General features: G+C 41.7%; 1 protein-coding gene across 4 annotated transcripts in view; it reads right to left on the reverse strand.

Moving 5' to 3' along the window:
* Positions 1 to 24,379, reverse strand: part of FMNL2 (formin like 2) — a 228,958-nt gene that overhangs the window by 42,087 nt on the left and 162,492 nt on the right. For all 4 annotated transcript variants that reach the window (XM_040441345.1, XM_040441348.1, XM_040441346.1 and 1 more), the window contains exons 10-12: positions 17,455 to 17,529; positions 9,479 to 9,589; positions 8,903 to 9,052 (exon numbers count right to left, since the gene is read on the reverse strand). In XM_040441345.1, the coding sequence (XP_040297279.1) occupies positions 8,903 to 9,052; positions 9,479 to 9,589; positions 17,455 to 17,529 (336 nt within the window). The remainder of the gene's footprint in view (positions 1 to 8,902; positions 9,053 to 9,478; positions 9,590 to 17,454; positions 17,530 to 24,379) is intronic.

The raw sequence follows: 24,379 nt of genomic DNA on the forward strand, positions 1-24,379 counted from the left end.
GTATTATAGTAGTTATATTCTTGTACATAGGAGCAGTATTATAGTAGTTATATTCTTGTACATGGGAGCAGTATTATAGTAGTTATATTCTTGTATATAGGAGGCAGTATTATAGTAGTTATATCCTTGTACATAGGAGTATTATAGTAGTTATATTCTTGTACATAGGAGCAGTATTATAGTAGTTATATTCTTGTATATAGGAGGCAGTATTATAGTACTTATATCCTTGTACATAGGAGTATTATAGTAGTTATATTCTTGTACATAGGAGCAGTATTATAGTAGTTATATTCTTGTACATGGGAGCAGTATTATAGTAGTTATATTCTTGTATATAGGAGGCAGTATTATAGTAGTTATATCCTTGTACATAGGAGGCAGTATTATAGTAGATATATTCTTGTACATAGGAGGCAGTATTATAGTAGTTATATTCTTGTACATAGGAGGCAGTATTATAGTAGTTATATTCTTGTACATAGGAGCAGTATTATAGTAGTTATATTCTTGTACATAGGAGCAGTATTATAGTAGTTATATTCTTGTACATAGGCAGTATTATAGTAGTTATATTCTTGTACATAGGCAGTATTATAGTAGTTATATTCTTGTACATAGGAGGCAGTATTATAGTAGTTATATTCTTGTACATAGGAGCAGTATTATAGTAGTTATATTCTTGTACATGGGAGCAGTATTATAGTAGTTATATTCTTGTATATAGGAGGCAGTATTATAGTAGTTATATCCTTGTACATAGGAGTATTATAGTAGTTATATTCTTGTACATAGGAGCAGTATTATAGTAGTTATATTCTTGTATATAGGAGGCAGTATTATAGTACTTATATCCTTGTACATAGGAGTATTATAGTAGTTATATTCTTGTACATAGGAGCAGTATTATAGTAGTTATATTCTTGTACATGGGAGCAGTATTATAGTAGTTATATTCTTGTATATAGGAGGCAGTATTATAGTAGTTATATCCTTGTACATAGGAGTATTATAGTAGTTATATTCTTGTACATAGGAGCAGTATTATAGTAGATATATTCTTGTACATAGGAGGCAGTATTATAGTAGTTATATTCTTGTACATAGGAGGCAGTATTATAGTAGTTATATTCTTGTACATAGGAGCAGTATTATAGTAGTTATATTCTTGTACATAGGAGCAGTATTATAGTAGTTATATTCTTGTACATAGGCAGTATTATAGTAGTTATATTCTTGTACATAGGCAGTATTATAGTAGTTATATTCTTGTACATAGGAGCAGTATTATAGTAGTTATATTCTTGTACATAGGAGCAGTATTATAGTAGTTATATTCTTGTACATGGGAGCAGTATTATAGTAGTTATATTCTTGTATATAGGAGGCAGTATTATAGTAGTTATATTCTTGTACATAGGAGCAGTATTATAGTAGTTATACTCTTGTACATAGGAGCAGTATTATAGTAGTTATATCCTTGTACATAGAAGACAGTATTATAGTAGTTATATTCTTGTACATAGGAGGAAGTATTATAGTAGTTATATTCTCGTACATAGGAGGCAGTATTATAGTAGTTATATTCTTGTACATAGGAGCAGTATTATAGTAGTTATATTCTTGTACATAGGAGCAGTATTATAGTAGTTATATTCTTGTACATTGGAGCAGTATTATAGTAGTTATATTCTTGTACATAGAAGCAGTATTATAGTAGTTATATTCTTGTACATAGGAGCAGTATTATAGTAGTTATATCCTTGTACATAGGAGTATTATAGTAGTTATATTCTTGTACATAGGAGCAGTATTATAGTAGTTATATTCTCATACATAGGAGCAGTATTATAGTAGTTATATTCTTGTACATAGGAGGCAGTATTATAGTAGTTATATTCTTGTACATAGGAGGCAGTATTATAGTAGTTATATTCTTTGTCAAATTTCTTTTTATTGAAAAAGTAGCAGAGTAGAAACAATATCAGAACATTCCAATTTTCACATTTTGTCATACAAGACAAAGGCATCACATTTATAGCGTACTTAACTCTGAGTAAAGCATGCATTCCATTATAATGTGCATTGGATTATATCGTCATAAGATTTAACATTATAAGTGTCGTACGACAGATATTACGGCTACCCAGATCCTGTGAAGTATCTTGCCCCATAGCCTAATTGTATCTTACGTAGGCAAGCTTTATTAAGAAGTATATATGGCAGCAGACACTAGACAACCATGTTTTCTGAGATGAACTATTATTTACTCCTACCGCCAGCATCCGTAGGAGGAGGAAAAGTTCCAATCAGAAAAGGGGGACACAGGGGGAAGGAAAAAGGAACAACAGTCCCTTAACCTGGACTGGGAGAGAACTGGGGTAATGAGGCCCCCAGAGGAGACCCTCCTGGACACACATGTTTCAAATGCTTTTCATATATGTTTTATCTAAACACGCTCTAACAGCCCTAGTTGAATTGGTGATCATGGATTGAGAGTATAATGAGGCAACCGTATAGACTACTTCCATAACATCTTAGCGCACTTGAGGATCTGTTCCCTGGTTTCTATATTTCAACCACGGAGACCAGGTTTTAAGATATTTCTCATGCCGTCTGCCTTCCCAACCAGCCAGCTCCTCCATTCTACATATCTGGTCTACTTTTATTTCCCAGTGTGGGAGTGTGGGTGGATCTTTACTGAGCCATTTCTGTGGAATTAGAAGCCTCGCGGCTTGTATTAGATGGGTAGGTAAGCTTGATTTAGATGGAGACAGACCTGAAGTGGGAAGCCAGAGAAGCACCAATTCTGGCGATAGCTGGACATGTCTATTCATAACTTTGTCTATTACTTCAGATACTCCTTCCCAATACTCTCGTATTTTTGAACATGACCAAAATATATGTGTTTGTGATCCACTCTCCACCCCACATCTCCAGCAAAGGTCAGAACTACTTAGCCCCTTAGTGAATAATTGTTTTGGGGTGTGATACCATTGAGTTAATAGTTTATATAAGTGCTCTTGCACTCTCACGCATCTGGAGAATCCGTGGGAGTGTGCGTGGATACGCAAAATATCGGTTTCTGAAAAGTCTGTATCTAGTTCTGTGGCCCAAGTTTTTAAATAATGTGGTATCCCAATCGGGCTCTGGACATTAAGTGCCAAGTATAGTTTGGATATTAGTTTGTTAGGGGGCGACTCTAAAAGCATCAGCTTCTCAAACCAAGTGGTTTCCGTTTTGCTCTGTCTGTCTTTTAGTAATGGTTTACTCACAGAATTAAGTTCAATGGTATCTAGAAAGTTACAAGATGATAGAACGTTGTTTATAGGGTGTTGGTCATGAAGAGCACTTGATGCCCCATCTAGAAATTCATCTATAGTGTAAGAGTGCATTTTGTTCCATATTGGTGGTACCTTATCTGCCTTGGGTCTAACTAGGAATGGAGCAAGGTCGGCTGGCATCAATGATGACGGAGCAGGGAGCAGGCTTTTATCCTTATTTAGTTGTCTAACAACACCTACTGTGCCTTTAAGCAACACATGTGAGTGTAGTGAAGAGGAGTTCAGGCCCCATAAACCGGCTCTCTGTTTCCTATCAAGTTGTGCGATCTCTATTTCTTTGCTTAAGATATTGGACCAAGGGGCGTGAATATGTAACCACCTCTTCAGGTGTATGGCTTTATAGTATAATTGTGCATCAGGTAAAGTCATACCTCCTTGAACCTTCCTTAAGATCAGCGTGCGATGTGCCAGTCTCGCTCCCCTCCCCCCCCAAAGGAACGTGCTAAAGAGTCGTCTGATTTGCGTAAAGAAGGAAGAGGGGAGAAAGACAGGCAGCATCTGCATGGCATATAATAGTCTAGGCATGATAAATGCTTTCAACATGTTCTTCCGACCCATCCACGATACGTACGGGATCCGTAGGGGGTGTAACTGCTGTTGGATATCTTTCAGTAATGCAGCATAATTTAGTTGGAATATTCTATCCAATTTATGGGGAATTTTGATACCCAGGTAGGACAGATGAGACGTTTGCCATATAAAGGGAGTGTTAGATTTAAGTAGACTGATCTGATTGGCTGGTGCGGACACATTCATTGCCTCTGACTTTGTGTGGTTCACTTTGAAGTTGGACACCTGTCCATACTGCTCGAACAGGGATAACAGACGCGGGAAGGCCTCGACCGGGTTGGACACCATGACCAAGAGGTCATCTGCATATGCTGCATTAAGATGCTCAGTGGGGCTATTCTCCAGTTTAATACCCTTGATATCTGGGTGCTCCCTAATAGCTTGTAGCAATGTTTCCATTACTAGAATGTACAAAGCAGGTGATAAGGGGCAACCCTGCCTCGTCCCGTTCCTTATGGGGAAGGGAGGCGACAGGGTGCCATTAACTCTGATCCGGGCGCTAGGGTCGCCATACAGTGACATGATAGCATTTCTAAACTGCTGAGGAAAGCCAAACTTTTGTAAAGTCCTCATCATATATGTCCAATTCACCCGGTCAAAGGCCTTCTCCGCGTCTATACCCAGCAGGACCAGGGGAATTTTATTTTTAATAGCTAACTGCATGATGGATAGGATTCTACACGAGTTGTGACTGCCTTCCCTGCCAGGTACAAAACCTGTCTGTTCAGGGTTTATGAGTTTAGGGAGAAGAGCACTAATTCTGGTTGCTAAAAGTTTCGCCCAGACCTTCACGTCGACGTTTAACAACGAAATTGGCCTATAGCTGCCACATAACTTAGGATCTTTCCCAGGTTTGGGGAGGATAGTAACTGTGGCCTCAAGGGACTGCTTATGTAACTGGGAACCTTTCAGAAGCTCATTGCACCAGGCAGCCAAGTGGGGAGCTAGCTCTTTCGAGAATTTTTTATAATAGCCCACTGGGAAGCCGTCTGGGCCCGGGCTTTTCCCCAATGGCATGGAGCCTAATATTTTGGTGACCTCTTCCTCTGTAACAGGCGACAATAAAGCCTGGCCTTCCACCTCGGTTAAGGTGGGTAGCTGCAAATGGCTTAAAAAGTTATCTATCAGAGTGTCTCTTCCTGCGGTGGATCCTGCTATTTCTTCTGGAAGACCATATAGATCCTTATAAAATTTTTGGAACTCAGTGGCTATATCTGACGTTTTGTGTAGGGTAGTGCCATCTCTGGTATCAATACCTGCTATAAACATGGAATCCTTCTTTTGTTTAAGCAAAGAGGACATGAGTTTAGTGCCCTTGTCTCCATGGGAGTAAAAGCGGAACTGCGAGTACTGGTATGTCTTCGCATAGCTTATGTTTAGGTGATCTGTCAGCTGTTTACGTAGGGTACTTAGTTTATCTCTGGCATCTATAGCTCTAGACCGCTTATGAAGCGATTCAATATCCGCAATTTGTTTAAGTAGATTATTTAAGTGCTCCTGTCTGCTCTTTTTGACTCTGCTGCCTAGCGCAATGAGCTCCCCCCTTATTACCTGTTTGTGCGTCTCCCATACAGTTGTGAGCGGCATTCCTTCTGTGCAATTCTCCCTGAAAAACCAAATCAGTTTCTGACTAAGATTGTCTCGATCAGACTGTTTGTCTAGCAGTGTCTCGTTTAAACGCCATTGTCTAGAATGTATTGGCAATGTTGGGAACTGGAGTGAAATAGTCACTGGGGCATGGTCAGAAACCGTGATGGATTCAATGGTGGACCGCTCCAGCCCGTCCACACAGCTGCCAGAGATCAGGACATAGTCCAGCCTCTTGTAAGTGTTATGCGGGGCTGAGAAGAAAGAAAAATCCTTCTCGACAGGGTGGAGCAGTCTCCATGCATCCACCAGGTTGGCGTCTGCGAGGTAGTTATTTACCCTGCCTAAGACCGCCTGAGTTAATTGTGAGGTGCCATCAGATGCATCTACTAAGGGGTTTAGTGTCATATTGAGATCCCCACCTAATATTCTTATTCCTTCTGCAAAGGAGGCAAATTTTTTTAGAGTATTGATAAGCCATTTTGCTTGTCCCCTGTTAGGGGAATATAAACTGGCAAGTGTCACTACCTGGGTACCAATTGATCCCTTCACGAATACATAGCGCCCTTCTGGGTCTTCTTGTTTACAAATCAATTGGAAAGGGACTTTTTTTGATATGGCGATGCCTACTCCCCTAGCCGCCCTGCTCCATTCACTAGTGAACCAATGCTGGAAATGTGTTCTGGGGAGCGTGGGCACACGCCCTGACTTTAAGTGCAATTCTTGCAGAAAACAGATGTCAGTGTGCAATTTTTTCATCATCCTTATGACTTGTGACCTCTTCTGCGGGGTGTTAAACCCTCTCACATTGAATGATGTACACTTAATCAATGCCATGGTATATTCTGAGTGGTTGCATTAGAGCGAGCAAAGGATCATATCCATATGTGTGTCCAGGGAAACGGAATAACATACAAAACATTGAGAACATTTGATAAGTGGAGTAAATCTCCAACACGTTTGTCGGGTGACTTGTGCCTAACGCGCAGCCCATCAGAAAAAGGCAAAGCGCGAATGGCCCAAGCCAGCCTGTTCTAAGGCGCTTACACCAGGATTGCGCCACTAAATCCCTGGTGTGTGCCATGTGAGATTGAAGGTACATGGCAAGATGGGGGGAGTAAGCCAGCCAATCCCATGAGTCACAACTAGCGTTTTCAAAGAACATAATCGGCATAACAACCTAGCCTAACCGGCCCTTAAACCATGCCCTATCCTATCTATGTTATACCGCAATGCATTTGTTATAAAACGGATTAACATATCTTTGAACACCAAACTCAGTTATATGCAGTGAGTATGTATAAGAGAAGTTGTGTACTCTGACTCTAAACATGAGAGAGGTAATCTACCGCTGCGTTCATGAATCATCTGAGCTGATCAACTCACCATGGAGCGGCCCATCCGCAGCATCACGATCAGGGCCCCTGGGGGTCCCCGATCGCAAGGCGGCGGCTGAGCGGCTCGTAATAAGCTGTGAACAAAGCGATCATTTACAGTTCCAAATAATACTTGCAGAACGGTACACTAGGGCGTCCATAATGCGGCCTAGTCCGGTTTTCCCGCTTCTATCGGCCACCATCTAAGCACATAGAGGGTGCCTATGAACAATGCTCGCCTCTTCAGGGCCTGATGTTGGATTTTCTTTTAGTTGCTGCTCTGCTCCACCTCTGCTCAACAGGCAATTCTGGCAGTGGAACCCCTGTGTCGGCTGACGGAAGCCATGATGGTATGTCCAGGGGGGTTGTCTGGAGAAGGGACCATGCCGCTGGTAAGTCCGCTGGAGTACGGATTGTACACCTCTTGCCCTCAGAGGAAAAGGTTAATCCGAATGGAAAGAGCCACTTGTAGGGCAGTTTGATTGCCCTTAGATGATCTGTGAGCGGTCTCAGGATTCTCCGCTTGCTCAGCGTCGAGGGTGCCAGGTCTTGAAATAACATGATCTTGGCTCCTTCATAGATCGGTTCTTTCTGATCTCTGGCCGCTTTAAGGACAGCCGCTGTGTCAACATATCGCAGCAGCCCGCACACCACGTCCCTCGGTGGGTCAGTATCTTTTGGTCTTGGCCTCAGTGCCCTGTGGATTCGCTCCACACAGATCTCCTCAGCCCGCTCTGCTCCTAGTAGGCCAGAGAAAATGGCGGCAGCCGCCTCAGGTAGTGCTTCATGAGGTACCAGCTCAGGGAGACCTCGTAGCCTGATGTTTTTCCGGCGGCTACGGTTTTCCTGGTCCTCTATAAGTGCATAGGCATTATCCAGCGAAGAGGCCAGTGCTGCACTGTTTTCTCCCATAGTATGGGCAAAAGTTAGTATGGCCGCCTGATCTTGTTCTAACTTTTCCACCCGGTGCCCAATGTGTTTAACATCGCTCTTGATCTCCGTGAGATCTTGTATTACTGGGGCCAGTGCTGAGGTCAATGCCTGCTGTATAAACTGGCGTGAGATGGGTGCCGACGAATTAATCTTGGACCGGGTGTTTGTATCTGATGAAACGCCATCCGCTCCTTCCGTATCCAGCAGCCGTTCTTCTTGCTCTGGCGGCGCCATCTTGGCGGCACTTGCGGCCGGAGGTCTCTTGTTTAGAAATTTATCCATTTCTTGTGGATTTCTGATCGGTCTGATGGGTTCTGGGTTATCACTGGGGATAAATCTACCCACTTTGCCCATTATTGTAAGGCTAGTTAGCGAAATTTACTAGTTAGCTGACTCACATGGAGAGGAGCTCTCTCACATGCGTCTCTCCTGGTCGGCTGTCAGGCTCCGCCCCCATAGTAGTTATATTCTTGTACATAGGAGCAGTATTATAGTAATTATAGTCTTGTACATAAGAGGCAGTATTATAGTAGGTATATTCTTGTACATAGGAGCAGTATTATAGTAGTTATATTCTTGTACATAGGAAGAAGCATTATACTAGTTATATTCTTGTACATTGGAGCAGTATTATACTAGTTATATTTTTGTACATAGGAGGCAGTATTATAGTAGTTATATTCTTGTACATAGGAGCAGTATTATACTAGTTATATTCTTGTACATTGGAGCAGTATTATACTAGTTATATTTTTGTACATAGGAGGCAGTATTATAGTAGTTATATTCTTGGACATAGGAGGCAGTATTATAGTAGTTATATTCTTGTACATAGGAGCAGTATTATAGTAGTTATATTCTTGTACATAGGGGGCAGTAATATTTTTGATGACTCAGGAGGAGGGACAATAAACATAGGTGAAAAAAACTTGTTGAAGCAAAAAACGCATAAAAACTGTGATCACCGCCAGTCTCTTGTGACTTTTTTCCTCCTGGAAAGATCTGAGGTTTGAGTTACGATAACGTTGAGTCTGATCAGCGAATAATGTCACCCTGGAGTTCTACCCTGAGGTATCTCAAGCTTTTACTTACATGAGAAATGTTTTCTTCCAGTTCCTCAACTCTTTCCAGTGCGGCATTCTTGGTCTCCGCATCTTCCAGAAGAGCCCCCACGTCAAACACATTATCCAGATAAGCCTGAATCTGGACCTGAAGTTTGTCGCTTTCCGTGTGTTTCAGTTTCTGTAAAGCAGAAAGACCACAGAACAGATTTCACAAGTCAGAGCAAAAAAATTATAGATAGGTGGACATGCCAGGCAACACCTCTCCACGCCACCCCCCTATAAGAATGCATGATTGGATAACACGGAAAAGTATGTATATTTCAATAGGGGAAGTAGGACAAGTGGCCTCCAGACACATTTGATGCCACTTATCTAAAGAGGAAACAAACAGGCTAAAATCCAACCTGACCCTGCATTGGTTCCTCCAGCAGGAGACATTGTGGGACAGTCCAATCGCACCGACACACACATAAGATTTTCAATTAGATCTTATTCTACTCGATAGGACTCCAAATGATGCAACCAATACGAGACCGTTCAATACAATATGTGGCCAACAAAGTAGATGCCTTCAAGAAATCCAGATATCATAAAATATACTTACATCCAGGTATTCATCCAATGCTAATTTGGTAAACTCGAACTGAAGATGGACTCTAAAATTCATGTCTTCTACTGAATGCACAACGATGTTAATGAACTGCATGCATGCAACCTGCAATAAGGCACAGACAGTATTAAAAGGGTTAATTAATTAGACATTCTGCAAACTGTGCAGAAAGCTCTATTAGTGGATACAATACTCCCGCGGACCCTCCACCCATCGTTACTGCCCTAGGACCTCATACCGTTGCTTTTCTTTGTACACTACTACATGCCACACTGGAACTAATTTTAACTTTGGTCACAGGCTGTGAATGTTGCCATACATAAAGTAATTCTGTACTGTCGCTTTAAGACGGTTCTAGTAATACCACCAGGTAGGTATCTGCATATGACCGCAATCCACATCCATCCATGCATGCATACCACATAGGGGGCTATTAAAAACATTTGAACCGTGATGTTTTGCATGAGGTTCCTTCACTCGTTTCTGTATCGGTGGGGGAACAGAAGTGCCATTTACTACTGAAAATATTGGTGCTATCACCGGTTGTCACCTTCTTAGTGCTGGACACCTCTGCCATCATCTGGGGGAGATAATCAGACATAAAACGGGTTATTATCTCGGGTATAAAAACATGGCTGCTTTCTTTAAAAAAAACAGCCCCCAGGTTATCTGTGTTACTGCAGCTCAGCCCCACTCACTGCAATGGAGCTCGGCTGAAATACCAGAGACGACTATGCACAGGTCCAGCGCCGTTTCTATAAGAAGTCAGCCATCTTTTTATAACCCTAGACAACCCCTTTGAAAAGGACCGGTCACCTCTCCTGACATTCTACTACTTACATTTCCCAGGCACTAATAATTCTATTCTTAGGACTCTATGTTGTGCCATTCCTTTATTATTCCTACTAGAGGTTAGGTATACGGTAGATTGACAGCGATTTTCAATAAAAGTCTAAATGGATGTTACCAATTAGGGGCGTGTCCCTGCACTGATTGGATAGTGTCAGACTGTGCAGGGACCTCCCCCCCTGCTGGTAACACACAGCTGGACCTTCATTGCAAACTGCTAGCAATTTATTCATAAATAATAAAGAAATAATAACGGAATGGCACAACATAGAGTCATAAGAACAAATGAGAATTGCTATTGCATGGGGGATGCATGGAGTTACTAAAACAGACATGTCAGGGGCGGTGCTGGCTCCTCTTTAAATTACATAAATTTTTTCAGATTTGGGGGCATTCACACTACATTACAGGTATGTGTCCGAATGTTGCCTTTGATGTATGCCATTGTAGTAATACAGATTAGGCTACTTTCACACTAGTGTTTTTTGTGGATCCGTCATGGATCTGCAAAAACGCTATAGTTACAATAATACAACCGCATGCATCCGTCATGGATCTGCAAAAAAAAACCGCTTCCGTTACCATAATACAACCGCATGCATCCGTCATGAACAGATATGGTTGTATTATGTCTTCTATAGACCCGTCATGAACACCATTGAAAGTCAATGGGGGACAGATCCGTTTTCTATTGTGTCAGAGAATACGGATCCGTCACCATTGTCTTAGGGATCATGCACACGACCGTATGTATTTTGCGGTCTGCAAAAAAACGGATCCGCAAAAAATACGGATTACATCCGTGTATATTCCGTATTTTTCTGAACGAAATAGCTGGACCCTAATAGAACAGTACTATCCTTGTCCGTAATGCGAAAAATAATAGGACATGTTCTATTTTTTTGCGGAACGGAAACACAGACATACGGAAACGGAATGCACACGGAGTAACTTCCGTTTTTTTTTTTTTGGACTCCTTGAAGGGAATGGTTCTGCATACGGTCCGCAAAAAAAACCAAAACGGAACGGACACGGAAAGAAAATACGTTCGTGTGCATGAGCCCTTACATTGTGTGCCAGGACGGATCCGTCTTGCTCTGCACCACATCGCCGACAGAAAAATGCTGCTTGTTTGGGACGCAACCAAACAGAACGGAATGCATTTTGGCGCATTCTGTTTCATTCAGTTCAGTTTTGTCCCCATTTTCCTCCGCTATTGAGATCCTATGACGGAATTGAAAACGCTAGTATGAAAGTAGCCTTGGGGTGCATTCACACTACATTAGAGGTGTATGCTGGTAGGACGTTGCTTCATATATCACCGTAGGTTGCATACAGTGGCATACGGTATGTCACCCATAGGCTCCGATGTTGAATAAAAAGTATAATACATGGGAAATTATTTTTAGTGGCTGCCTCTGTGCAGAATAGAGTAGTTGACTACAATATTCTATTCATATTCCTGGCCGACAGAGGCCAAAAAGACCCAAATTTGAGCTCTGAATGATGTATACAGCAGGAAAGCCAACCATACCCTGCAGACGACGCAATGTCTGTAGTGTGTATGGACCCTTAGACACTGGAACTTGTCAAATTCAACAGGAGAAAATTTAGTGTATCGTTGGAGTAGGGACATGGGGTACGATCTGAATCAAGTCTGAATTTTACCCCTTAAAGAAAAACCCCTGTCTTGAAAAAATACTCCATAAAACATGCTGAGTAACTATATGGATACTTTGCTTTAAAGCTCTTGTACTGATTTTCATATCTTTACAAGGGTCAGAGCTAAAACTTTCGGATGCAGAACTCCACATTCCCTGCATAGGCATACATTTTGGCTGCTTTCAACTTCAACTAGGGGAAGCTTAATGTATACAGATCCATACATTGAACTCAATAATAAATCTGTATGCGGTAAGCTACAACACTCCCTCTAGTGGCAGCTGTAGGCAGTCATTTAATGATGTGGTCGAGTGAAAGGAAGATTTTCGGCTCTTCTTTAAAAAAAAACTCTGATATACAGTATATCACATATTATGAAATGTGAAAAAATGGAGCATCCTTCGAGTAAATACGAAACCAGTAACATGAGTGACATGACTGAGATACATGTTAATTGTGGGATAATCCCTTTAAATCGTGTCGGGCAGTGAATAAAGACAAGGTCGTATCTGAATTTTCATCAGCCAAGCTTCTCCTGAGAATCAATTAATCTACTCAGAAGGAATTTTGAGGATAAAGGAACACTTGGAAATGTCTAGTTAAGGTGTACTTCATAGTTATGGTCCATGAAGGGTTAAACGGACAGGCTTCAGCGCGGGTTATGTAAGGACGATATTGACCCCAGTTTATAAGACGTGGCGCAGCATTCTTGATGCTTCTGATGATTTGATGTAATTACCTTTTTTTTCATAAAATTCCGGAAGAAGTGAAGTTCATCTCGAGGTAACGGATTCTTCTGACGTTAACGACTATTCCTCACAGACAAATCATTAATTCTTAAGCTATTGTTATTCGGCAGCCAGGTGGTTCAGGCCCGAAGCACAATTCTAAAGCTATCACAAGAGCTAGCTTGGATTTTTAAAGGGATTTTCAGAGATCAGAAAAAAGTTTTTTTGTTTTTACAAAAACAGCACCACTCCTACCCATGGCTGGTGGATGCCATTGCAGATCTCGTGGACAGGAATGACCCTGTTCCTGGGAAGAAAAACTGAATTTTTTTATCTTGAACAACTCCTTAAGGACTCGTTCAAACGAACGTTTTTTTGAATTCCGTATACGGGCCGTTTTTTGCGTTCCATATACGGTCCGTATACGGAACCATTCATTTCAATGGTTCCGCAAAAAAAACTGAATGTATTCCGTATGCATTCCATTTCCGTATTTCCGTTTTTCCATTCCGTTGAAAGATAGCATGTCCTATTATTGCCCGCAAATCACGTTCCGTGGCTCCATTCAAGCCAATGGGTCCACAAAAAAAACGAAACACATACGGAATGTACTCCGTATGTCTTCCGTATCCGTTTTTGCGGAACTATCTATTGAAAATTTTATGCCCAGCCCAATTTTTTCTATTTAATTACTGTATACTGTATATGCCATACGGAAAAACGGAACGGAACCGGAAACACTACTGAATAGAAAAAAACGGAAAAACTGATCCGGGAAAAACAGGCCGCAAAACACTTAAAAAGACATCCCGGAAAACCCTAAAGGGGTTTTCCGGGATTTCTATGGTTTATAATAGATAAGCTCATGTAGCGGCTCACCTCTTGTACATCTTCCCCATCCTTTTTTCAGTTTGGCCTCTCCTGACCAGGTTCCCCAATGTAAACTAATCCCTCTGGTTTGTTTCCATCCTGTATGTAGCACTTCCTGTTCCTGTATCCAACCAAACCCATGATGCACTTCTCCTTCCTCTACCACAGCTCTAGCACCGCCCCTAACAACACCCAGCTAGCTCCTCCCACCCAGCTAGTTACATAGGCACTCCCCTGTAACTGCCCCGCCCATGGGCATAACATCACAGGAAACAGGAAGGAGCTGCATGGACATGGTCATGTGACCACAGCCCAGAACAGAAGGTAAGGGCAATAAAGAAAAAGTAAAAGAAATACATTACAAAATTACAATGACCTTCATAAAGGATTATTTCAAAAGATGTTGATGCAAACTGGAAAATCCTTTTACGCGTGGGTTCACACACACAGTAGGTTTTAAATAGTACTTTATGCATTTTTTTATTGGTGTTTTTTGTACTTTTGCTTTTGGTGTGTTTTTGCAGTAAAAACAGCAACTCCAAATTTTAGCTGAAGGTCTATGGGAAATACGACACACAAGTATTTTTTTTTTTTGCTGATGACATTTTTGTTACATAGATGGCTTTTTTGGGGTGTCTGGCATTTTTTTAATGCAGTATGTTGAAACTTTTGGCATTTTTTTTTCTGGCATTTTGACATCTCCTTCTCTATAGGGATAAAAATGGCAGTAAAAAAAAAAAAACATTGTTCACATAGTTACTACAAAATGGAATAAAACCCGCATGTAGTATGGAAAAAATGCTAGAGGTCTCTATGGCATTTTTTGAAGAAAAAAGAAATGCCAAAGCAAAACCTAAAAGACAACTGATACCTTCCCGCAGTGCAGCACGCTTTTATCTAGAAGTGAACCCAGAACCCTGCTCATCCTGAGCTTCCAGGTTCTACAGTGAAGACTGACACGACGAGCAGGATAGTAGAAGAGAGGAAATATCTACAACGCAGTGTGGATTTATATGCCATTAAGGCCTCTTTTACACGGGCAAGTTTTCCGCGCGGGTGCAATGCGTGAGGTGAACGCATTGCACCCGCACTGAATCCGGACCCATTCATTTCTATGGGGCTGTGCACATGAGCGGTGATTTTCACGCATCACTTGTGCGTTGCGTGAAAATCGCAGCATGTTCTATTTTGTGCGTTTTTCACGCAACGCAGGCCCCATAGAAGTGAATGGGGCTGCGTGAAAATTGCAAGCATCTGCAAGCAAGTGCGGATGCGGTTCGATTTTCACACCCGGTTGGTAGGAGACGATCCGGATGGGGACCCGATCTTTATTATTTTCCCTTATAACATGGTTATAAGGGAAAATAATAGCATTCTTAATACAGAATGCTTAGTAAAATTGGGCTGGAGGGGTAAAATTCGCGCAGCCCGGCTTCTCTTCTTTCTTCTTCTTTGAGGAAAAGGACCTGTGGTGACGTAACTGCGCTCATCACATGGTCCGTCACATGATCCATCACCATGGTGATGGATCATGTGATGGACGATGTGATGAGCGCAGTGATGTCATCAAAGGTCCTTTACCCAGGTCCTGAAGAAAGAAGAGAAGCCGGGCTGCGCGAACAAGTGTATTAAGGAGAGTTAAATATATATATATATTTTTAACCCCTCCAGCGCTATTGTACTATGCATTCTGTATTCAGAATGCTATTATTTTCCCTTATAACCATGTTATAGGGGGAAATAATACAATCTACACAACCTTGAACCCAAACTCGAACTTCTGTGAAGAAGTTCGGGTCTGGGTACCACATTCAGTTTTTTATCACGCACGTGCAAAAAGCATTGCACCCGCGCGATAAAAACTGAACAACGGAACGCAATCGCAGTCAAAACTGACTGAAATTGCGTACCTACTCGCGCGGGTTTGCCGCAATGCACCCGGGACGCATCCTAAGCCAAAACGTGACGCCCGTGTGAAAGAGGCCTAAGGGTCTGTGAAAAGTGGGGTGACGTCCCCTATCGGAGCTGTAATGGCTGCCGTCACCTTTGCCTAGTTTTTGATGGATTACCGTAAGTTAGAACTTAATCCCAGTTATGTTTCTTATACTTAATAGACAGGAAGCAAACGCCTTCCTATGATCTGAATTATTCATTTCTATTAATACTGATACATAATTCATCCTGGGAAGCCTATTACATCATATACATGTATTATAGCAAGTCACGCTGGCGCCGTATACACCGCGGAGGGGGTTTATTTCTTTTAGGTAGTCACAATTTTTGATGTATGGTTGATTTGACAAGGGTGTTTACTTTGGACCCTAAAGATCATGGAAATTATTGGCCCACTGGTATCTGTTAAAGGGCAAAGGACACCCCCGGAAAAAATGTGAAACATATTTGTAACAATTGTCAAAATCTCTTTTTGCAAAAAATAAGTGACAAACAATACGGCAGCCACTGCGGCTCCAACACCAGTCATCGCCCAGTATTCCCAGTCTCTAAAAATCCACCTCTTTATATCACTTTATAGCTACCTTTGCAACCAAAATTTTTTTTATTTCTAAAATGAAGCATGCAGTAAATTTTAATGAAAAATGTCCCTATTTTTTGAGTCTACAGCTCTTATGCAGACCAATGCATCTCCATGGCAACAAACTCATCCTGTATAATCTGCTCCTGCCCTTCCGTCCGTTCTCAGGTTTATGCTAGCCTACATTTGGTGAGCAGGGAACAGAGTGAAGGGAGTAAGTCGTAGTGACAGGATACACAATGGCGGTCCAGCTGCGCTCCCTTCGTTCGGTAGGGGTCAGATTCGTAACAATCCTACACCGATGGCCTATTCTAAGAAACAGTCATCAATTAAAGGGGTTTTCTGAGAGTTTTTTTTTAATGATGACCTACCCTCTGGTTAGGTCATCAGTATCTGATTGGAGGGGGTCCGACACCTGGGACCCCTGCCGATCAGTTGTTTGAGAAGGCAGTAGCACCTGCTCACCAAGTACAGCTCCGTACATTGTATGGTGACTGTGATTGGTATCCCAGCTCAGCCCCATTTAATTCAATGGGGCTGTGCTGTGCCTAGACCACATGACCGATGAACAGGACTTCATATGACCTAGGAAAAGCTGGAGAAGGCCGCAGCGCTACTGCCTTCTCAAATAGCTGATCGGGTCCCAAGTGTCGGACCACCACCAGTCAGATACTGTTGGCCTATCCAGAGAATTGGTCTGCAGTAAAGAAAAACGCTAGGAAACCCGTTAAAGAGTCAGTGAAACCATTAAAAAAATATTAATAAACTTCAAGACGTCTGCGGGATTTATATTTCTAGGTAATTTAGGCCCCTTTCACACGAGCGAATATTCCGCGTGCGTGCAATGCGTGATGCGAACGCATTGCGCCCGCACTGAATCTGGACCCATTCATTTCAATGGGGCTGTGCACACAAGCGTTGTTTTTCAAGCATCACTTGTGCGTTGCGTGAAAATCGCAGCATGTTCAATATTCTGCGTTTTTCAAGCAATGCTGGCCCCATAGAAGTGAACGGGGGATGCGTAAAAATCATATCGCATCCGCAAGCAAGTGCGTTTTTCATGGATGGTTGCTAAGAGATGTTGTTTGTATACCTTCAGTTTTTTTATCACGCGCGTGCAAAACGCATTAAATCGCATTGCAGGCGCGATAAAAACTGAACAACTGAACGCGATCGAAGGCAAAACTGAATGAACTTGCTTGCGAAATCGCGCATTTTTCACTGAACACATCCGCAACGCATCTGGACCCAATCCGCTTACGCTCGTCTGCCCGGGGCCTTAGGGTCTTTTTTTATATATACATTAAGGTGAATATTGAGAACATTACCATGAAATCTATATTGTTGTCTTCGTTCCTGAAATGTTCCATGAGCTTCTCGAAGCGTTGTTTTTCACCACAAACCTTGAAGGACGAAAAGAAAAGCAATAACAGCACAAAGAAATGTCAATATACGACTGGAGGAGCAAATAACGCCACAAGGATAGCTCCATTTAAAAATACACTGCTCAAAAAAATAAAGGGAACACAAAAATAACATCCTAGATCTGAATTAATTAAATATTCTTCTGAAATACTTTGTTCTTTACATAGTTGAATGTGCTGACAACAAAATCACACAAAAATAAAAAAATGGAAATCTAATTTTTCAACCCATGGATGTCTGGATTTGGAGTCACACAAAATTAAAGTGGAAAAACACACTACAGGCTGATCCAACTTTGATGTAATGTCCTTAAAACAAGTCAAAATGAGGCTCAGTAGTGTGTGTGGCCTCCATGTGCCTGTATGACCTTCCTACAACGCCTGTGCATGCTCCTGATGAGGTGGTGGACGGTCTCCTGAGGGATCTCCTCCCAGACCTGGACTAAAGCATCTGCCAACTCCTGGACAGTCTGTGGTGCAACGTGACGTTGGTGGATAGAGCGAGACATGATGTCCCAGATGTGCTCAATTGGATTCAGGTCTGGGGAACGGGCGGGCCAGTCCATAGCATCAATGCCTTCGTCTTGCAGGAACTGCTGACACACTCCAGCCACATGAGGTCTAGCATTGTCTTGCATTAGGAGGAACCCAGGGCCAACCGCACCAGAATATGGTCTCACAAGGGGTCTGAGGATCTCATCTCGGTACCTAATGGCAGTCTGGCTACCTCTGGCGAGCACATGGAGGGCTGTGCGGCCCTCCAAAGAAATGCCACCCCACACCATTACTGACCCAATGCCAAACCGGTCATGCTGGAGGATGTTGCAGGCAGCAGAACGTTCTCCACGGCGTCTCAAGACTCTGTCACGTCTGTCACATGTGCTCAGTGTGAACCTGCTTTCATCTGTGAAAAGCACAGGGCGCCAGTGGCGAATTTGCCAATCTTGGTGTTCTCTGGCAAATGCCAAACGTCCTGCACGGTGTTGGGCTGTAAGCACAACCCCCACCTGTGGACGTCGGGCCCTCATATCACCCTCATGGAGTCTGTTTCTGACCGTTTGAGCAGACACATGCACATTTGTGGCCTGCTGGAGATCATTTTGCAGGGCTCTGGCAGTGCTCCTCCTGTTCCTCCTTGCACAAAGGCGGAGGTAGCGGTCCTGCTGCTGGGTTGTTGCCCTCCTACGGCCTCCTCCACATCTCCTGATGTACTGGCCTGTCTCCTGGTAGCGCCTCCATGCTCTGGACACTACGCTGACAGACACAGCAAACCTTCTTGCCACAGCTCGCATTGATGTGCCATCCTGGATAAGCTGCACTACCTGAGCCACTTGTGTGGGTTGTAGACTCCGTCTCATGCTACCACTAGAGTGAAAGCACCGCCAGCATTCAAAAGTGACCAAAACATCAGCCAGGAAGCATAGAAACTGAGAAGTGGTCTGTTGTCACCACCTGCAGAACCACTCCTTTATTGGGGGTGTCTTGCTAATTGCCTATAATTTCCACCTGTTGTCTATCCCATTTGCACAACAGCATGTGAAATTGATTGTCCCTCAGTGTTGCTTCCTAAGTGGACAGTTTGATTTCACAGAAGTGTGATTGACTTGGAGTTACATTGTGTTGTTTAAGTGTTCCCTTTATTTTTTTGAGCAGTGTATATATATACTCAGGAAGATTAAAAAGGTCGATGACATAACACACCCAGATCATTGCCTATTATCACCACTGACGCTGACCTATGGAGGGGGTACATGAAAACGCATCTGTAAGGGTACGTCCATCTGGGTTGTATTTTTACGCTGGAAATTTGCTGCAAAATCTGCATTAGTCACATAAAATTTTCAGCTAATTCCACCCAGTGCATTGCAAAGAGATTCAATCCATACTGCAGGTTTCCATTGCGGACATTTTCTTCAGCATCTGGATGAGATTTTTTGAAATCTCATTCACATCACTGCTGAGGTAATAAGCTGCGGATTTTCCGCATGCAGTTCTGTTGCAGAAAATCTGTAACGTATCCGCCCTATGGGGCCGCACCTTGAATGTTGTTTCAAGAAGCCAGGATTTTGCAAATGCAAAGAATCAAACATTGCTGGATTTAGTTTTGTGATGGAACAGCAAGTGCATACAATTTTATGCACTGCCACATAGTCTACCGTAATCACAAAGTGCGATAATCACAATACGTAAAATTAAGGGAGTTGAAAAGTCCCATCAGGCAGGAATGGTCATACATTAATATAGTAACACACATTCACCTATTCCAGCACCGCGGCTCCAATCCCCCTTGTTGGTGCAGCCATGACATCACCGTCTTGGCTGTAGTGATGCTGCTGGCTTCAGCGGTATCCAGCACATGACCTCTGAGGCCAGTGATTGGCTGCAGCAGTCATTTGGAGTATATGGGCACAATACTACTACAGCCAAAGGCCAGTGGGGAGGATTGGAGCTGCAGCAGGGAGGGGAAGGAGTGAAGTAGGTGAGTATATGGTATTATCTTATTTTATTAAAATTCCTGTGTAGGGGGAAACCTTTTTTCATAATTTAGACAATCCCTTTAAGTCGGTGCCTCAATCTGAATACAGTTAGTGTTATCTATTATTATTATCATTAAAGGGATCATTGGGGACCTTAAAACTGATGGTATATCCTAAAGATAAGGCCATCAATATTAGATGAATGGTGGTCTGACTTTTAGCAACCACGCCAATCAGCTGTTTGAGGCAGCCATTAAGCTCCAGAAAAGTCGCATGCCCTTAGTTTTCCAGGCACAGCTCTATACTTATAATAATGGCTTAAAAAGGAATAAAGTTGTAGTAAACTGTGATACCAGGCAAGGCCACTAATGAAGGTGTGGAGCTGTGCCTGGTAAACAATCAACGGGGTTTGGCAACTGTCGGAGTACAAAAGCCCTTCAATCGGCTGATTGGCTGGGGTGCTGAGAGTCAGATCACCACTGATCTAATTTTGATGGCCTACATTAAAGTGTAACTGTCATTTTTTCATAAAAAAATTAAAAAATCTATTTTAACGTATGTTACTGCTGCAGCATTATACAGAAAGCAATCTGAAGTTTCTTCACATACCACTGTTTTCCTTGATTTTTGTTTTAACAATCTCTACAATATGAGGATGTTCTCAAGATGGCTCCTCTGCCAGTTCTGAGGCCAAAACTTCGTTCCCTCACTTCACATACACACTAGCTTCCTGCCAGCCAATCAGATTGGATTACTGAGAGACACGCCTCCTCACTCTGAAACCTAATGCAGGCATGCAATGCCCCTCTGTATTCTGTTTATACTAAAGAGAAGACAGACAAGCCATAGCAACAGTCTCTTAAGGGACCAGTGGAAAGGGACAGGGGACTCGGATATACATGGCTAGCTAATAAACTAGCAAATAAATAAAAAATTACAGTTACACTTTAAGGATAGGTCATCAAATTTAGAGTCCCAGATAACCCCCTTTATTAAAATTTATAATATTTTTATTATATATTATTAATGATGGTAATAATAGTAGTAGTAGTAATAATAATAGCAGCACAAAATAATAACCTATTATTAATAATGTGTTGTTATTATTTTTATTATTATTATTACTCATAATAATACATAAAACAATCAACTAATATTACTAATAATTATAATAATAATTTAAATACATTTTTCTTTTTATCATTAATAATAATCAGAGCCATATTGAGATGTTAAAGTCATATTACATTCTGTTACATTTATAGAAAAAAAATTAGAACATAGGAAAATCGGTCACAAATCTCCAAGGCCAATTATTAAAAAAAAAAAAAAATTATAATAATAATAAAAAGACACAAACATGTTCCCTATTTTCTAACAAAGGAAAAATCAGAGGAGAGCTATATTTAAAGCACATGACAATATGACAACACTTGACCATAAAACAAAAAATTCCCCAGAGTATTTTTGTGTGGTTACCATGGAGATGCCACTTATCTCATGCAAATAACTCTACTATAATTAAAATATAGATCGACCCATTAGAGACCCTTTATTCCTACCCTTCCAATCCTAAAAAGTCACATTCTCATTACGTTTATTGAGCACTATTCACTGCATTTATGCCTCATTTTTAATGATAAAAATGTAATTAATTTTATTTTTATATTTTATCATTTATTTTATTATTTTATTATTATTTATTTTATAAAAAAATTTTTTATTATATCTTGCTTGCATTTATTAGATTTGTATTTTGATTATATATTTTTTTACTTTAACTGTATATTGTTTCATTTGTTTAAATATATAGCATGATTATTACATGTATTATATTTTTATTATATATTATTCAATCTCTTTTTATACTTTCTATATTCATATATTATTTTTATTATATATTCTTTCAAATAATATTTGAAATATAGTATACAACATTTTTGACATCTTTTTTGTATATGAAAAAATACTGACATGTTTCATAGCAGCTGAGCCATCATTGTCTGATATTTCCTAGAATGGAATGGTTGAAATATGCTAAGGCTGTATTACACTGGCCAATATTTCGGCCGATAATCGCTAACGAGTGTTCGCATGAACGCTCTTTATCGATCATCTTGCAGTGTAAGGGCTCATGCACACTAGTGATGAGCGACATAGGCAATATTCGAATTCACGATATTTCATGAATTTTGGGCTGAATATTCGTCATAAATTCGCAAATTCAAGATTTCGTGATCTCTAGTCATTGTTTACTTGACTGCGAAAATCGGCAATGTAATATATTCGCGATACTTCCGTTCCGCAAAAAAATAGAACTTGCTCTATCTTTTTGCGGAATGGACGAATGCAGACCCATTCAAGTTGAATAAGTCTGGATTCATCCCGGCGGCCGTACGGAGGTTGCCCGTCCCCAATGCATGGAACGGCCCACCTACGGCCATGTGAATGAGCCCTAATACTGCCGCCCATCACCCGATGAACGAGCAAACGCTCATTCATTGGGCAATTCTGATTCTTAAGCATGGTGCTGTGTAATAACGATCTGCTGCCGGCAAACCACTAGACAGCATGAGGACGATCAATGGCATGACGATCATTCCTCCTGTTGCTGCTGAAAAGATCGCTGCATGTAATAGCAACGGTCTCCTCTGCTAGCTAGCAAGCGATTTGCCTGTCACTCACATGTATTAATATTGGCTGTGTCAAGTCTTACAGGAATTTTTTGGTTTTAATTTATGAAATGTCATATGGCGTTTCTTTATACTGTTGCACTTTATCATGAAGGATATGTGGTGCTGTCCATCCTTTTGGACTTTTTTAACTGCCCCCAGCAGCGTGTTGTACCTAGTAAATAAATCTTACTCACCAGAGACCTGGCTCCATTCAGAGATTTTCTGGTCGCCAACCTGTAAACTTTCGGGCAGAGCCATCTGCACCGCTGTAGCCTATAACTGGCCTTTGAGGTGACATATTCCTAAACCAAAGTGAGCCAAGGAGCAGGCGAGCATGATTTTTTTTTTGTTGCAACATGCTGGCAGTGACAGTTAAAAAGTCCAAAAGTATGGACCCCCCTTTAGTTTCTACCCACTGGCCCCATGCAAATCCACTATGGCTAAGACATAACCCAGTTCATAAGTATGCCTACTTGGCTAACATTAACAATATACAGTCCTGATCAAAAGTTTAAGACCACTTGAAAAATAGCAAAAAATCATATTTTACATTGTTGGATCTTAACAAGGTTCCACGTAGAGCTTCAACATGCAACAAGAAGAAGTGAGAGTGAAACAAAACATTTTTTGAGCATTCAATTAATTGAAAATAACGATTAAACTAAATCAGGCTGTTTTTCAGCTGATCCAAATTTTAGGACCACATGCCTTTAAAAGGCCAAATCTATGCAAAGATGTGGATTCATTGTCATTTTCTCTCAGGTAGTCACACGTTGTGATGGCAAAGGCAAAAAAACTCTCCCTTTTTGAACGTGGTTGGGTTGTTGAACTGCATAAGCAGGGTCTCTCACAGCGCGCCATCGCTGCTGAGGTGGGACGCAGTAAGACAGTCATTTGGAATTTCTTAAATGATCCTGAGGGTTATGGAACAAAAAAGTCAAGTGGAAGACCAATTGGCTGTCCGTCAAGACACTGGACGATCCTCGAGCCAAATTAAGGCCCTTACTGGTGCTGACAGCAGCCCCATAACCATCATACGGCATCTGAGACTGAAGGGCTTCAAAAACAAAAAACTTCTTCAAAGACCTCGTCTCCTTGAACGCCACAGAACTGCTCGTTTGGACTTTGCAAGAGAGCACCAAACATGGGACATTCAAAGGTGGAAGAAAGTTTTATTCTCTGATGAGAAAAGATTTACCTTGATGGTCCTGATGGTTTCCAATGTTACTGGCATGACAAGCAGATCCCACCTGAGATGTTTTCTACGCGCCACAGTGGAGGGTGCGCCATAATGGTCTGGGGGAGCTTTTTCCTTCAGTGGAACAATGGAGCTTCAGGAAGTGCAGGGGCGTCAAACGGCCGCTGGCTATGTCCAGATGTTGCAGAGAGCATTCCTCATGACTGAGGGCCCTCGTCTGTGTGGTAACGACTGGGTTTTTCAACAAGACAACGCTACAGTACACAATGCCCGCAGGACAAGGGACTTCTTCTAGGAGAATAACATCAATCTTTTGGCACATCCAGCGTGTTCCCCTGATCTAAATCCAATTGAGAACCTTTGGGGATGGATGGCAAGGGAAGTTTACAAAAATGGACAACAGTTCCAGACAGTAGATGGCCTTCGTGCGGCCGTCTTCAACACTTGGAGAAATGTTCCCACTCACCTCATGGAAACGC

This window comes from Bufo bufo, chromosome 7 (assembly GCF_905171765.1).
Source record: "Bufo bufo chromosome 7, aBufBuf1.1, whole genome shotgun sequence".
Lineage (NCBI taxonomy): Eukaryota > Metazoa > Chordata > Amphibia > Anura > Bufonidae > Bufo > Bufo bufo.